Source organism: Lepisma saccharinum, chromosome 6 (assembly GCF_977018435.1).
Source record: "Lepisma saccharinum chromosome 6, izLepSacc3.1, whole genome shotgun sequence".
Taxonomy (NCBI): Eukaryota; Metazoa; Arthropoda; class Insecta; order Zygentoma; family Lepismatidae; genus Lepisma; species Lepisma saccharinum.
The window spans coordinates 7,478,771-7,496,060 of NC_139234.1; the positions used below are offsets into that span (position 1 = coordinate 7,478,771).

Consider the following 17,290-nt stretch of genomic DNA (forward strand, 5'->3'; position numbering starts at 1 on the left):
ACGACATTTGTGAACAAAACATTCCTCTCTGTTAAGTAAAGATGTGGATTATTTTCGTCGGTTGTTAGAACAAAATAAAAAAAAACAAGTCACGCTCATGACTACGTCGGTACGTGTTTCGCAAAAAGTACAGGAAGCTAGCTATAAGGTAGCCGAACTTATCGTAAAGGCCAAAAAACCACACACAAAAGCAGAAACGTTGTTAATGCCCACGTGTAAAGAAACGGTAAAAATAGTCCTGGGTTCAGAAGCTGCTACTGAAATTTCAAAATTTCCTCTCTCTGCTGACACAATCAGCCGCCAAGTTAATGACATGTCCAGTGACATCGAAGACATTATGAAGGAGAAAATAAATAGCAGTCGAAAGTTCTCACTTCAGATCGACGAGTCCACCGATATTGGCGGTCACGCACAACTTCACACGCTTCTATGACAGGCCGAGTGAAAGGATTCGTGGGTAAAGTACGCGAAGTAAATCCTAACTTACGAACCGACCATTGTATCATTCACCGCGAAGCCATTGTTGCTAAGTCTTTGCCATCTCCTCTGAAAATTGTGATGGACGAAGTAGTAAAAGTCGTGAACTTCATCAAATCGCGGCCCCTAAATATGCGGCTTTTTAACGTTTTGTGTCAAGAAATGGGATCAGAGCACACTACACTTCTGCTACATACAGAAGTACGATGGTTATCTCAAGGTAAAGTGTTAACGCGAATGTTTGAACTTAAAGAGGAGGTACTTTCATTTTTGACTATTGAGGGGCATGAGTATGCGGATTTATTTGCAGATGATGAATGGGTATCTAAGTTGGCATATCTTTCTGATATTTTCGTACACTTGCATGAACTAAACAGAAAAATGCAAGGTAGAAACGAAAATATTCTGACTAGTATGGATAAGATTCAAGGATTTATTAATAAGTTGAACTTGTGGATACATACAATTGAAAATGGATCGTGTGAGATGTTCCAAACTGTATGGCCCCTTGCTGACAATAACAAGATGTTGATGGATTTAATTAAAGAACATTTAGTACTCTTGCAGCAGACTTTCAAAAAATATTTTGGAGAGAGCGTTGAAGATTTTGACTGGGTTCGTGATCCATTCAATATGGATTCGAAATATCTTCCGAAGAATTTACGCTTACAAGAGGAACTGGCAGATTTGAAAGCAGACAGAACATTGAAATTAACATTTTTCGAAGTGCCTTTGAATACATTTTGGTTGTCAATAAGCAGTGAATACCCGCTATCTCCGAGATGGCAGTTAATGTGTTATTACCATTATCAACTACTTATTTGTGTGAACTGGGCTTCTCGACGTTGACTGCAATTAAAACATCAAAGAGAGAGAGACTCAAATCCATCGATGAAGCAATGAGGCTTGCTTTGTCAACGATTCCGCCACGAATCAGCCATCTGTGTGCAGCTAAGCAGGCTCAAGTATCACATTGAAGGTATGAGTAGAGTTATTTACTTTAAAATTCGTATTAGAAATGTGTATTTTCTACAGTGAATTAAAGTTAATAAATTTTTAATAAATGCATAAGTCTATTCATGTTTTATAATAATAATAATAACAACAATGATGATAATAATAATAATTGATTACATAAAGACGTAATATTTCATAATTATATTAAGATTCATATGATTTTGAGGGGACAGACATTTTGGTGTGCCGTATTGAGTTTAGGCTCGTCTGGGGTGTGCCGTGAGTAAAAAAAGGTTGCGGAACACTGGTCTAGGTGATAGAAATGAAAATGGGGAAATGTTTGTAGATTGGTGTGCCTCAAATGAAATGACTATTGGAGGTACACTATTTGCACATAAAAATATACATAAGATCTCTTGGGTATCCCCAGATCATAGAACTCAAAATCAGATTGATCATATAGCTATAAGTAGGAAATGGAGAACATCTTTCTTAGATGTGAGAAGTAAACGTGGAGCAGACATTAGCAGTGATCATCATCTTATGGTAGCCAGTTTTAGGGTAAAAATTATGGCCGCAAAGGAGAAATTTAATAAACAAAGCACAAAGTTTGAATACAGAATAATAGTGTAAAACAGGACTTCAAGTTGCAACTTCAAAACAAATATCAAGAACTAGGGGAGCTGGCTGGTGATGAGGTGGAGCAACACTGGGAAAAGGTGAAAAATACATTTACAACGGTATCAAAAGAAGTTTTGGGATCTTATTAAAAACTCCTATGATGGTTCCACATGCCAAGTTGTGCATGAGGGAATACTTACGGATCCAATACCAGATATTTCAGGAGTAAGGCAAGGATGTATTTTGTCACCAACAATATTTCTGATGATAATTGATAAAGTAATGAAGAGGGTAACGGAAGGAAAAAGGAGAGGTATAAATTGGAGTCTCACTCAACAGCTAGAAGACTTGTGTTTTGCAAATGATGTTTGTCTGCTGTCTCACACATACCGTAATATGGAAAAGAAATTAGGAGATTTGGATAAGGAAGGGAAAAGAGTTGGTTTAAAGATAAATAGTACAAAGACGAAATCATTAAGAACAAATGTAAAAAAGATGGAAAATTTCCACTTGAATGGGGAAAATATTGAAGAGGTTAAGGAGTTTACATATCTGGGGAGTTTGGTGACAAATACAGGGGGAACAGAAGATGATGTTAGGTCAAGAATTAGGAAAGCAAATGTGGCATTTATTCAGCTATATAAAGTTTGGAAAGCCAGAGAAATTTCAAAAAGAACTAAGCTGCGAATTTTTAGAACTAATGTGAAGTCAGTTCTCCTTTATGGATGTGAAACTTGGAAAGTAACAAAGAAAATTACTAAAGACCTACAGACATTCATAAACAGATGCCTAAGGAAACTTCTGGGAATATATTCGCCAGATATTATCTCAAATGAAGATCTATGGAAACGTATGCAAGAGGAACCGGTGGCAATACATATCAAAAGAAGAAAGTGGAAGTGGATTGGCCACACATTGAGGAAAGATCCATCGGCAATAGAGAGACAAGCATTGAGCTGGAATCCACAAGGACAACGTAGGAGAGGAAGGCCAAGAATGAGTTGGAGAAGGACAATAGAGCAAGAAATATGGGAAGCAGGAAAGACCTGGAACGAGATAAGGAAGATGGCTGGAAACAGAGTCCATTGGCGATGCTTCGTTGAGGCCCTATGCTCCGTAGCGGAGTAACAGGAAATAAGTCAAGTAAGTCTGTTGAGGTCATCACTCTCCTCACAGTACTGTGTCAAAAACAGTAATGCACTCGCCCATTCGGTTCCTTTTGTGGTCTTCTGTAACCGAGCATGGGACCTGGCGGGCACGCAATTTGTGGAATTTCTGTCTGTCGGACACAATTTCATGAAGCAGCGACCAGGAAATTTGTGGAAAATGCACAGACAGTGTCGTCAGGGTGAATCGTCGGTTCTCTTTAATCTTCTCTTCCACAGCATGGTCCAATTCGTCTGTCACCAGAGATGTTCGCCCACTGCGTTCCTTATCATGCACATTGTTCTGTTCTTCATTAAACTGTCGCAAGCATCTCCGTACGATTGAGGCACTTATGATCTGTTCACCATACACTTCACCAATTTGACGGTGAATTTCAGCTGCTGACACATTCCGTGCATTCAATGACTGGGTACACTCCGTACGACTGGGTACACTTCACACGCAGTGGGTGTTTCAATTTTCTTGAACATTATCGCAACCCACTACAAAGCATCTGCACTTCTGTCTTCTCTAACACTCTTGCGATTGCAATGCAGCTGCTGCATAAATTGCAAATGGAACTTACTTTCTGGACATGCAATGTCATAAACTGATGAAATGGACGAATGGACCAAACACGATGATACATTCTTGCCTAGCCACGTTCAAACTGGGGTCTCTGCTTTTTTAGCACATTATGCTGACCACTCCACCATAGAGGGTCGCTATATCAAGATAACAACAATCAAAAATAACATTCACATGTAATAATAATAATAACAACAACAACAACAAACAAACAAAACCAATACTACTATGAAGCCTTTGATGTACACTGTTGTGAAAGATCTACTAGGAGATGGATCTCTGTCTATTTGCAATTGTAAGTATTGATTTCAAACACTGCTGGGACTTGAAAACATGAACGAAATATGAAAAATTAAAAGTGCATATAAGACCTAAAATTTTTATAAATATATTGCGGTTCCTCCGTATGCAGAAACCCAACCCTACCTGGTGCAGAGGGTGCCTAGAAGTTAAAGCGCCAGAATCTGGAGGCTTGTTAACCAGCATGGTGTGTATAGCCACAATGTTTGGCCCTGTGAAGCATTCCACGTAGTTCAAAATCTAAAAATAAAATATATTAAAAATCAGGCTGATTTGCTCTTAGACCAAGATAAAATCAACGTATAAGTGCAGACTTTTATGGCAAAATTGCCAATAATTTAAGGCTAAAGACAGCAATTGTTATTACAAAATTAGTTCACATTAACATTTTGCATTAAACATTTATGTAAAATTCCTTGTATATCTTGCAAAGTATGCCAGCAAATGTCAGGGGAAGTTAGACTGTTATTTACATTGATCTGTCCATTACCTCATTAAATAATCACCTGCACATTATGACTTGTATAATGAATTTTATTTTAAAATGTCTACAACTTATGAATCACATAAGGAACCTTACTTGAACATTTCTATAAATTATGACTAACTAACTAACTCTCTAGCCTTTTTAAACCTGAAGCTATATGGCTGTAGAAACACAAGCCTTCCATCTGTCCCTCTCTTTGGCAAGATCAATCCAATCGTTTCCATCCATACCGATTTCCTTTAGCCCATTTTAACGTTATCCCTCCATCTTCGTCTTGGCCATCCTGCAGGCCTCTTACCATCAGGTATTCCAACAAGAAATTATGACTTGCATAAGAATTTTATTTAAAAATCAACACACATTATGACTTACATGAAAAAAGATATTCAAATCCCCACTTTAAGCAGGAGCACAGGATTTCCTGTTGCAGCATGACAGATAGAAAAAATCATAGAAATCATGCAATTTTCACCATGTAACTTAAATCTTTTTAACAATTTCCTGTTTTTCCAAAGCAAGAATAAAAAGGACAGCTGTAATAAATATTAGGGCTGAGAGAATGTCGATACTAATGTATCAGCAATATCAGTACGAGAAAGTACTGGTTGAAATTTAATCACTGATACTGATTAATACTTTTCTAGTGTCTGAGTGTCCTGCAGAATACATACAAATGAGTGGTTTCAGAGCAAAAGTAGTGTAACTACATTCAAGACAGATTTGAGAAAAAGGCACATTTAGATAACTTAGTCCTATGTTTAGCTGTTGGAGCACAAACGATATGAGCAAGAATTTGAAACTCAGGATATACTTCTAGCACTGAAATGTTGATACTTCTGCAGTTCTAAGTTAGACATGTAACTCTGTTTCCATGATTGACTGAATGAGTTGGTGTTTTAAGTCCACTTTATGCACAGTAAGGCAACTGGCAATTTAAAGTGGAATGTGTCTCCACTGGGTATTGAACCCGGGACCCCTTGATTACAAGGCAACTACGCAACCACTGTGCCATCGGGGAGGCCTCCCATTTCCATGAAAAGTGGAGTCACGACACTTGTGCTCTGAACCCCTTAAATGTCATGCAACTCTTTTGCAGAGTCTAAATATCTTGGAAAGTGCAAAATAATATAATACAGTTATTTTTTAGTGGTTTTTATTTTTTCTGGAATGTTTCATCCTGGTTTCCCAGAACTTTTTCAAGAGATAAACACACACACAACTTCACATGGCTAGTCACTCTACACTTCTGTATTATATTACTTTGTATCTACAAAAAGTAGTTATGCGAACCTTTAAGAAGAACATAGATATCTTGAAAAGCTATACCCTAGACCTCATTGTTCTCCTTTTTTCTAATGACCACAAGCATTTTGACAGAACTGAAGTAAATGTGCATCTTATGCGAACCATTACCTCATATCCTTAACAATCTTTTACACCTTAAAACATTGCATATTTCAGGTCTCAAAAAAAAAAAAAAAAAAAAAATGAAAAAAAAATGCCTGATGTTGAATTGTCAAATATCATGAATGGCCTGTTTCTATACTTCTATACTAAGATAAGACTGGACCTACAGTTTAAAGTGGTGTCCAAATCATTGTGCAATGTGCCTCCTCCAGGAAACAAACATAAAATCCCTTGACAGTGCTAGCCACTAAGGTATTAATGAGGGCCTTTTAAAAAAGAAGATGAGTTTACATAAAGTTAAAAGGTATGATTAATATGTTCAGAAAATTGAAAAGGAAAAGGCAGAGGAATATCAGACCCTGCTACGTGACTACCCACTGACCCAAGTGGTCCTGTACGAGAAGTGGGGTTGCATAAATACAGTATAAAAAGTGCCTTTTCTTTGATTGCTCATAATGTCAACATAAGACTTCAATGAACATTGTTCTTGACATTCTGAGAAAGCTTGTCGACATTACACTGCAACAGCCTGTGTATTAACTTTTATTAATATTCTGGACTAATTTAAATTGTTACATTGTTCAGATATTGGCGGGAAATTGGTAAAGAAATTGGTTGAAAAGTTACTTCTATCAATGTATTTATTTATTCTAGAGATGGGCCGATTTGAAATTTTGACCAATACTGATAAAGTACCGATATAAAATTTACTAAAGCGATAACTGATAATCTACTGATCTGATAAAAAATTCCAAATGATCCTTGAAGAATCTGAATGGTTCATTGACCTCCTTAATAAATATGTGTTTCCAAGTGACTGCAATGAAAAAAAGTTGCATATTTAAACATTTACTTTTCTAAAAAGTAACAAAGATTATCCATAAAAATTATATCAAAATGACAGAATTTTGCACTAAATTATACGATATTTATAGATATATCAGATCAGTAAAATAATCGGTAATTTTACCAATACCGATTAATCTGTCCCATCCCAAATTTATTTAAAAACTGCTGAATACAGAATAAATCCATTTATCTGAAATAAAATGCAGATACACATACAGCAAGAATATCAATTGCAATAATGTCAGGAAAACTTGACGCATGACATTTTGTTTGGAGAGTTGGAACCCTACAGTTTCATTCAATTAATTGTAGATGGTTTTGTAGTCCATGAAGAAGAAATGTTACTAGACACATCCTTGGAGATTTTGTGTACAAGAAGTTGTGGCATTCACTCTTGGCATGTGGGATTCAGATATGAAAGAAGAAGAAAAAACTGTCAAAAGATAACACTGGTCTACGTCCATTTTTCTGACTGGAGGCTGATGGTTGTTCTTTAGTAATTCGAGGGTGGTAAATTCAAAACCGAAATCCGTTTTTTTCTATCACATCAGGTTTCGGAGGACAATAGAAAATTATCTAATATTAGTGATGTATATTTAGAGCAATGAAACAACATAGTCTGTAAAGAGGCCACAAGATGGCAGCACATTGGAATATTACAATGAATATTATTTCAATCAGTTATTCGAGCATTGTTAACCCCAAAACAAAGGACAAATATTACTCACTTTGTAAGGAAAGCATATATTGCATATTTCGGAATTAAATTGGGTGACCAAGATAAATCCTGGGCACCTCATAAAGTATGCAGGACCTGTGTAGACTAAAGGAAAGAAATATGTTAGCGTCTGGAACAACCTTCATATATCGGGACAGAGAGAGGCATCTAAGATATTTTCAAAGGGACGAAGAACTTGTCTGTTGTACAGATGTGAAGGGACTAATTGAAGCTATGGGATGTACGTACCAGGTGGTTATAATTAAAGTGACGGTGTTCAGAGTGGTACAGCACGGGCTGTAATGATAGTAGCAGTCTGAAACTTCGCAGATATGCTAATGAAGCAATGCGCTTGCGAATTATGCAACACAAAATAGTTCCAATTCTCGCCACCAGGGTGAAAAATGGCGCTGTAAGCAGTCAAAACGTGGAATTTTCCGTAACTCTGACGTCAAAGCCGGTGACATTGCCTAACCATTGTGTGAGCTCCCTGGTTGTTGTTGGTGACGCTTGTTGCTTTTTCCTTTAGTAATGTTCATGTAATTCGAATAGTGAAATTGTAGCGATATTTTATTACAAAGAGTATTGTTTTCTGTGATTTATAGTGTTTTTCCTGTAACTATACCAAGTTTTGACTGCTTACAGCACCATTTTTACCCTGGTGGCGAGAATTGGAACTATTTTTTGTTGCATAATTCGCAAGCGCATTGCTTCATTAGCATATCTGCGAAGTTTCAGACTGCTACTCTCATTACAGCCTGTGCTGTACCACTCTGAACACCGTCACTTTAATTATAACCACCTGGTATAATGCAGAAGAATGGAAGCTTTTTATTGATAGCTTGAAGAGGAGTTTGAAGTGTGAGTTGCTGCATAATGGCAATAAGTTAGCATCCATTCCTGTTGGCCACTCCGTACATTTGAAGGAAAGCTACGAAACAATGAAAGAACTGCTTCGAAAGATAAAGTATGCAAATGACAGTTGGCTTGTGTGCGGAGATCTCAAGGTCATTTCAATGTTACTTGGTCAACAAGCAGGTTTCACGAAATATCCATGCTTTTTGTGTTTATGGGACAGTCGAGCAAGGAACGAACATTGAGTACGAAGACTGTGGTCTGCCAGGAAAAGTTTTGAAGTCGGGGCGAAAAACATCCAGAACAAGCCGCTTGTTGATCCTAAGAAAGTGTTACTTCCTCCACTGCACATTAAGTTGGGATTAATGAAGCAGTATGTAAAAGCTCTGGATAAGAATGGGGCTTGCTTTAAATACATTTGCTCAAAATTTCCTGCATTGACGCATGAGAAAGTAAAAGCAGGCATTTTTGATGGTCCTCAGATAAGGATGCTAATGAAAGATGAAGAATTCTTACAAACAATGAACCGCACAGAGAAAGATGCATGGTGTGTCTTTTCTGATGTCATTACAAACTTTCTTGGAAACTTCAGGGCGCACAACTACGAGGTTCTAGTTGAAAATTTGTTGGTGACGTTTCAAAAGTTAGGAGTAAATATGAGTGTCAAGCTTCACTTCCTGCATAGCAACTTAGATGTATTTCCGTCCAATCTTGGTGCTGTAAGTGAAGAACAGGGCGAACGCTTCCACCAAGACATAAAAACCATGGAGCACCGATATCAGGGGAGATGGAATGAAAACATGATGGCCGACTATTGCTGGTGCTTGCAGCGTGACATTCCTGAGGCCACCTACTCCAGAAAATCAAAGAAACAAATTTCTTTGCCTAAGTAGGTATGCATGTTGTGCTATTCTGTGGTGTATGTTAAGTTTAGCATAAGTACAGGCATCAGGAGTTGACTGTATGTGCTCGTGAAACAAATTGATCAATTTGCCGGAATTGCCTAACTTTTTGTCCATTAAGAACTCCCTATTGAGAAAATAAAAACGTATGTTTGAAAACAACGTGCCGTGATACTCTGCATAGACATCTGACTACGTCGCAATCTCTTTGCAAGTACTGTTGGAATGTAGCCGGATATAATTTTCTGAAAATTTTGAAATGTGACTTGTGAAACAATGCAACTTAATAAGTGTTATCAGCAACGCCACCTATGTTTGTAGTCCTATAATTTCATTATAGGCAACTATCTATATGGAAAATTGTTGGAGTTTAGCCCAGTATTATAATAGTGAAAATTTTAAAATGTGATTTGTGAAACATTGTGACGAGATACACTTTTTCTGACTACATATTTGGAATCGGCGACCTCAAGTTATATAGAATCAGTTAAAATATCTAAGTCAGCAGAAAAAAAAATTCATATGTAGACCAGTGTAATTCATCCATTCATGATTCTGAAAAGAAATTTCAAATCAAGGGGTAACCTGCAGAAAAATTCACACCTACCTTATCACTGAGAAAGTACTTCGAGAACACTTCATCCCAAGCTATTTCCTGGATCTTGTTGTACAGATACTGTCCTGTGGCACCTTTGTCAAGCAGCGAGACATCCTTCATCATTGAGACGTTCCCCCTGGGTAGACGGTCCTCACAATAATCAATGAATCGCTGACTGAAAAGGTAGATAGAATAACTAAGAATTTGTAATAAAAAAAAGTACTCTTTATGTTACAAATGTGATACACAAGTGATCCAAGGTTTATCAACAACTTTTTTTTGTGTGTGGATGGAAGAGATCAATGAGTATGAATTTTGAAACCAAATGACAAGATTGTGCATCATCAGTTCTGTGTGGATGTGCAAGAGAACTTGAAGAAATATTCTCAAGATGTATCTTTACATTGAAAGTACACTTTGAGATTGAAAGTTTGTGAATCCTTGTAATGTGTCTGAACATTGACAGTTTTCCTATTCACTGATGTTATGTCGTAAAGAGTTTCTTTATAATAAACACAAAGTTGTTTAATTAATTTATACATATAATTACACTGTATTTTATAGTAGAAGGGCTCAAAATGTTCACGACATTTATATAGTTTTGAACCTTGAATCGAATAAGTTTTAGTCAGAACTCTGAAGCTGGCCTTGTGATGTTTCCTTACCAGAGCTAGTCTCTTACCTGAAATAAGGGTCAGATTTGAGAGTAAGACCAGTTTGTACCAGAAATAGGAGTCGCAAAGAGAATTAAACTAGATCACACCAGAAATAGGAGTCAGAATGGAAGCCAAACACCAAACTGAAGAGCTCATATTCCAGGAACATTATGGGAAAATACTATATAGTCTGTATATAGCTTAAATAGCATTGGCGTAGTTAGGTAGGGGGGGGACTAAGCCCCCCCCAGCGTGACATTAGCTGCCTCAAACGCATACAGCATATGCACAAATTTTTTTAAAAAATCATCATGAAACTTTCTTGTGGTGTGACAGTCACACTTAAGGAAAGAAGTTCAAATTTTGTTTGAATGCAGGCAGTGTACAACAGAAGGTAGATACAGGGTGTGATTTATTCTCTATAAAAGTTTAAGTCCATGTGCATTTTACAGACCATATGTACGGACAAGATTTCAAAGAAAATATATCACCATTATTTCTATTGATATTCTACCTTGGAGTGCATGGTAAACAATAATGATGTTACTTCCAAACAATAGTGGCTTGGTATACAATGCTAACATAAATGGAGTCTTTCAACAATGACTTCCTACAATTGCGTTTTTCTGAACATGAACGAGAGCCATAATTGTGGACAGATGACCTTGTAATCACAGTCTCTGGTTCGAAAATTGGTGGAGGCACAATCCACAGTGGTTCGGATCCCATTTTAGGTCCAGTCTTGATTAGCTTATATGTGTATAAAGTGGACTTAAAAAAATAACAATTCTTTGTAGAGACTTGATAGAATAATAGTTTTGATGTGGAAAAGGCATCAGAACAAAAAAGTGAAGTTAGTTCCTATGAATCTGCATTGCATACGGGTCATTTAAAAATGTACACTTGAATGTCGTGTGAATGTAGATGTGTCACTATCTATAGAAGTGATTCAATCACATGCTGATCACATCACACCCACTCACGACCGGATCAAGAAAGTGTGGGCCGTTACCCCCACACCCCCTATATGCGTTCATGGTGTGGTGCTAAGCACAGGGAGCACTTTACCTTTTTACCTTTACCTTCTAATGATGCTGCACTATGTATCTCAGGTATATTTTGGAGTCTCGGGTTAAATTAATTCTTCTGGGGGTAAGAAGAAGCTTATTTGTTGTTTCAAGTAATCCACAGGAAGATTATCGTGGAAGAAGGATACGTGCTTATGCTGGTTATATAACAGCAAGAAATCTTAATCATCTTTTGGAGATTGGAAGTTACCGGAAAATGTTTGATGTTTTGCTCATACCATTTGTGAAATTAAGTCACAAAATGACAAAATTATCATTCCTTTTGATTAAAGTTTTTTTAATAGTAAAAGTCAGGTGTTGAGCAATCAGACTTATATTATTGAATTTGAGAAAGAAACTTAAAGGAGGGATATGCAAAATGATCTTATAAAACCTGCTTTGAATGTCATACTTGGCATCCTTTTGAAGTCACTTGGTCAGGGTTACATAAAAGTTGTTTGATTGAGAATTCTCATTTAAAAAAATCTTTGCGATTAGTGAAAAGTGGCAGAAGAGCCAAAATAATCAATCAATCAAAAGTCTAAATTGAGAGGATAATTGAATAATATATCACCTAAATTGCAACTTTCTGTATGCTTCAAACCATTAATTATTATTAGTGCATGTTTAGTATAAGTATGTTCTTTTTCATATATTTTTTAAAGTCAGAAATTCTCTTCAGGCACCTATGATAATTCTTTTAATAAAAGATCAAATGTATCCTTAAGACTAATAATAGTCCACTATTCCCGAATAATTCAATAACTTACGCATAAGTGTAACTTGGCGGGGGGAAAGGGGTGGATGCACAAATTGCACCCTGGGTAGATGTTCCTTTTCAGTTGCACAAAATGTTGAACATTGCACAGTGTATTCAGCTACAGCTGAATGGTCTTTCTTCTGCAATGAAACATCTGAATATATGGCTAAGGTCAAGCATGAGGCAAGACACTATTAAACATAAAAAGGGGAAATGTAGCAGATTGCGAAGAATTCTTCAGGAATATATACAGAAGTGCAAAAAAAGAGCACTTAGATAAGACAATTGTGGAATTTGTGTAATATCTTAGTTTTTCCACGGAACTAATCACAAGTGCTTTGCCTTGCAGCATTATAATTAGTTCATTACCATGAACCCTGCATTACCCATATAATAACTCACTAAAATTATACCTTCTTTACCCTAAAGAAGAAATGTGTTCTCTAATAAATTTGCAACCATCTACAATAGTGTTTTTATTCCTTTCATAAAAGTAACACTCGACATAAACACAATTCCATTTCCTTTGGATATGATGATGTAGGGATCACCTGTTTCCCAAGGAGAATGGCCACTGGTTTCTGCAATAGATAAATCCATGAATAACGTTAGCCTTATTTAGCCTCCCGACCCAAATGATCGGACGAAACTATGCCTAAGTTAAATAGATCCAATTTTCCAGAATTTGCCAAAGTTACCTGATAGATCTCATACTTACGTGCATTCATTCAACAAGTCATGGTCTACTAAGTCAGGAATCACAAGATATCCATTCTCTTCATAGAAACGGCGCTGGCTCCATGACAACATAGGGTTGTCAAGCGTGTACTGGAGTGAGCTGTAGGAGACCGGAACTGCTGACGTCTCATGCAGGCTCTTTACAACAGTTAAGGCAAAATTATTTTCTATTTTGGTTATTTTACATTGGTTCTTTACCTCTCCGAGTGAAATGCAAAGATGAGAATGAATGATGAATGAGTGAAATTGATGATGAGGGCAAACAATGATTAACTTAGGCCATGCTAATAATGTAATCTCTAAATGACATCCATGTAAGCATTGCAATGTGGCTGTAATATTAATTTCATTTTTACAAAATTTGTTGATATTTCATTCTTGTTTTATTTTTGCATTTAGATGAATGTATGACATACGTACTTGAATTACAATTAAAATATATAAAATATATAGTTACAATGTAATTTTTTAATGTGACCCAATATTGTTTGCCCCAGTGGCAAAAAAGGTCCACTTCTGTATTTAACTCCACTAGAAGTATTTTTTTATGCAAACTGTCCTTGTTTTACAGTTGGATAATACTTTTTTTTTTAAATGTGAACTACTATGTAACTTTACACAAATGTAACACCAGAACCTTTCATCCAAGATCACAAGTGAAGCAATCAAAACATTCCACCATCAAAAACATGCTATTTACTTTGGTTTAATGTGGGAAATACAGGGACTTGCCAAAGATGATTTTTTTATGTAAAATATATTCTCTCTTCTTCTTGTAACTGTGCTTGATAGATAGAGGATGCCGAAATTTTACTTTTCGAAATAGCCTGATTCTTTTCCAAAAACACAAAAGCAACCCAAACTGTCTTCAGTACACGATTGTTCTTTTATGATTTTTGGGGCAACACTGTATAAACGTTGTGCAAGTTCTATCATTTGTTCCACTAGCATAAGTCCTCTCTTATGCTAGTCTACTATACAACAGAGCTGTCTTAGTGGCCGCACATTCCAATCTAACATTCAATGCTTACAAATCTGCTCTCAACCAGGACAAGGGTGTTGCAGTGTATCTTTCCACACATTTACTTCACCTAATAACTAGGGTCCAGAATTTAATAAAATTACATTTTTTTCCTTTGTTATGTAGCCAAGCAAAAATTGCAAATGTTGGCGAATTATGATATTAGGAATGATATATGTTAATTTCATGTTACATATTTTTACATATTTTGAGGTTTATTACATATTTCCCATTCATATTACATATTTTTATATCAAATTAGATATTTCGGCCATCAAAAAAAAGTGCCAGTACAGCAGTGGCTTGCATTCTGGGTAGGCTAGGCCTGCTGTGCCTACCAAGACAAAATAACATGCAAGTGTTGCAAATAAAACATTTCCTTCATTGCCTCTTTATTTCCGTAATGGCTCACATGCCTCAAAAGTGCAGCAGGCTTTATCGGACCAGGGCCCTACAGTGAGTGTATTGAATGCGGTGCTTTCTGGTTCTGGCAATGGTCAGCTGGCGCATGCGTTGTGCACACCGGTAAGCGCTGCATACAGGCTATACTATGCCATGATAGCACATGGTTTTTTTACATATTTTTCTGTGTGTGTGTTGATAGTGAATGATATTGTGCTGGTATGACAGAAAGTGCGTGTGCAATTTAAGATGTATTGAAGAAACCATTTGGTTGTCGCACTTTCAGTGAGAAACATGATATTATAAATGTAGGGAGACCTGTGCCAGCACTTCCAAAATTGAAATTTTTACATAAATAAAAGGGAAATGAGTACTATTTTGCACAGACTTTCAGATATCACTTTAAACTGTAGGTCCATTCCCAATTAGCCTAGCTGTGCATAATATGGACTTCAAACTCAATTCAAATATTACCACAATGTTCATTCTGTGAATGGAATATTTCTTCTGTGGTATCACTTTTGTAGACTGATTGGTTAGCAGATAGCTACGAGGGGATATCAGAAAGCAATTGAGTAAATTTTTTACAGCCAAACGGAAATGTATTCACAAAAACTGAAATATACATTTTGAAGGTTGAACATTACTCTACGTTTCCACATAACACCCATTCACATTTATACATTTGTCCCACCGTGACACCAATTTTTTGATGCTCATGCGGTAGAAATCGTTTGGGTGGACGCGTATCCAATGAAGCTTGGCTGTCACAACTTCCATGTCGCAGCTGAAGTGTTTGCCGGCATTTGTCAGTGGGCATATACAGTTGCTCCTTTTACCATAAAATCAGCAAGAATGACACCCTGGCTGTCCAAGAAAATGTTAAGCAAAACCTTTTCTGCGGATGGTGTTGTCCTGAATTTTTTGGGCGGGGGCAAGTTTGTGTGTTTCCATACCATACTCTGTCGCTTTCGTTCAGGTGTGTAATGAAAAACCCAAGATTCGTCCCTGGTAACAATGCAGTCGAGGAATGCGTTTCCAGCCCTATGGTACCAGAGCAAATACTGAAGACTGTATCCCATACGGTCCTCCATATGCTGTGGTGTGAGCTGTCTGGGGAACCCATCTCGCTGACACTTTGCGATACCAAGTTGTTCATGGATGATGGTGTATGCACTGCCATATGAAATGCCCACTGCATCTGCTGTTGTTTGGATTATTGACTGCCAGTCCTCCTAAATCAATGCCTCCACAGCGTCAACATTGCTCTGTGTGGGGCCATCCAGAACAGGGTTCATCGAAGACATTTACATGCCCTGCGTTGAACTTTGCACACCAGTTACAGACATTTGTGAATGTCATGCACGTGTCACCATACACTGTACACAACTCACGATAGATTTCAGGTGTCCCTTTGACCACAGAAACCGAATCCCACTCCGCAGCTCAACTGTGTCGAACTGCCATTTTGAAACAACTGCCTCTCAGCGTGCGCGAGGTGAACAGACCTGCCATCTCGTGAAAAGGTGGCAAAATACATGTACTTCCAAATGTATATTTCAGTTTTTGTGAATACATCTCTGTTTGGCTGTAAAAAATTTACTCAATTACTTTCTGATATCCCCTCGTATAAACTGAGTAAATTATTAAAAAATGAATGGAATGTGTGGAACATAGAAGGTTACAACTCTCACCAATGCTGTTACAAAACATGAACAATCTCATCATTTGCATTCACTTGTTCAGCTTGCTAGTATGACTTCTGTACTTAATAGGTACCGTATTCAATCACTTGTGTTTCAAGTGAAAGCCTGCTAAAATGTCTTCATTATTGCATGACCATTTTGAATTATAAAATGTGAAATTAAAGTAACTTTGACAGAGCCTACCCTAATGTTGCAGGCACCGCATGTGCCTGCGGTACAGTATCCTGTTGCATAACATCAGACCATAACATTCACTATAAAAGTTATAATAAAGGATACAAGATTGGAATTTCTTTGAAGATGTCTCTCTATTGCCTGCAATCGTTCCATCGCCATCGTGACACTGATGCCTGCAAAACAAATGTCTCACATGAGACGCAAACACATATCAATGCAACTAAAAGATTCAAGGAAGGTCAACTGATACGTGCTTATCACAAAGGACTAAGTTCAAATTCTTCGTATCAGCTGTACTGGTTTAGCACATCATATGACATATTAGCCATGAAAAAGGAAAAAAAAAGTATGTCACGCGAAGAACAGAATAAACACAGAGTATCGCGGAAGGGCCAAAAATTCTGCAAGTCATGGCAGAAAAAAAAATTATCAGATTAGCTCAGTTATGAATGTCAATGTACTTAAGATCTCAAAAATGATAAGGCAATAACAATGACAGACAACAAATGAAATTATGATCAAAACAATTAATAAAAATACAATAAAATGTTTCCTTTAGAGCTGAGCTGATGACAATGTATTGGTTGAAATTTATTCATCAATGCCAGCCCCAAAATTTCTGGAGTTTGGGTGCTTTGTGAGGTCCACAAAAATGCCACACAACACCCTCACAGAGCATATCCTGGAAATTATGCAAAATTCACAATTTCACTTAGTTTTCACCAGTATTGTGTTAAAAATTGGATTTTGTAATGAAATGACAACTATTTTATAAATTCCAATGTAACACTTTGAACATATTAAAGAAAAACTATGGCAAATTAATGCACATAATTTGTACTGGATTACACACACATT

General features: G+C 36.9%; 1 protein-coding gene across 1 annotated transcript in view; it reads right to left on the reverse strand.

The window, feature by feature from the left end:
- The window catches only part of LOC145989216 (phytanoyl-CoA dioxygenase, peroxisomal-like), a 28,938-nt gene extending 12,283 nt beyond the window's left edge, over positions 1 to 16,655 (reverse strand). The window contains exons 1-4 of the mRNA XM_083124523.1: positions 16,535 to 16,655; positions 13,107 to 13,264; positions 9,915 to 10,080; positions 4,216 to 4,329 (exon numbers count right to left, since the gene is read on the reverse strand). Coding sequence (XP_082980649.1) covers positions 4,216 to 4,329; positions 9,915 to 10,080; positions 13,107 to 13,264; positions 16,535 to 16,591 — 495 coding nt within the window. The 5' untranslated portion in view covers positions 16,592 to 16,655. The remainder of the gene's footprint in view (positions 1 to 4,215; positions 4,330 to 9,914; positions 10,081 to 13,106; positions 13,265 to 16,534) is intronic.
- Between the last annotated feature and the right edge of the window lie 635 nt (positions 16,656 to 17,290).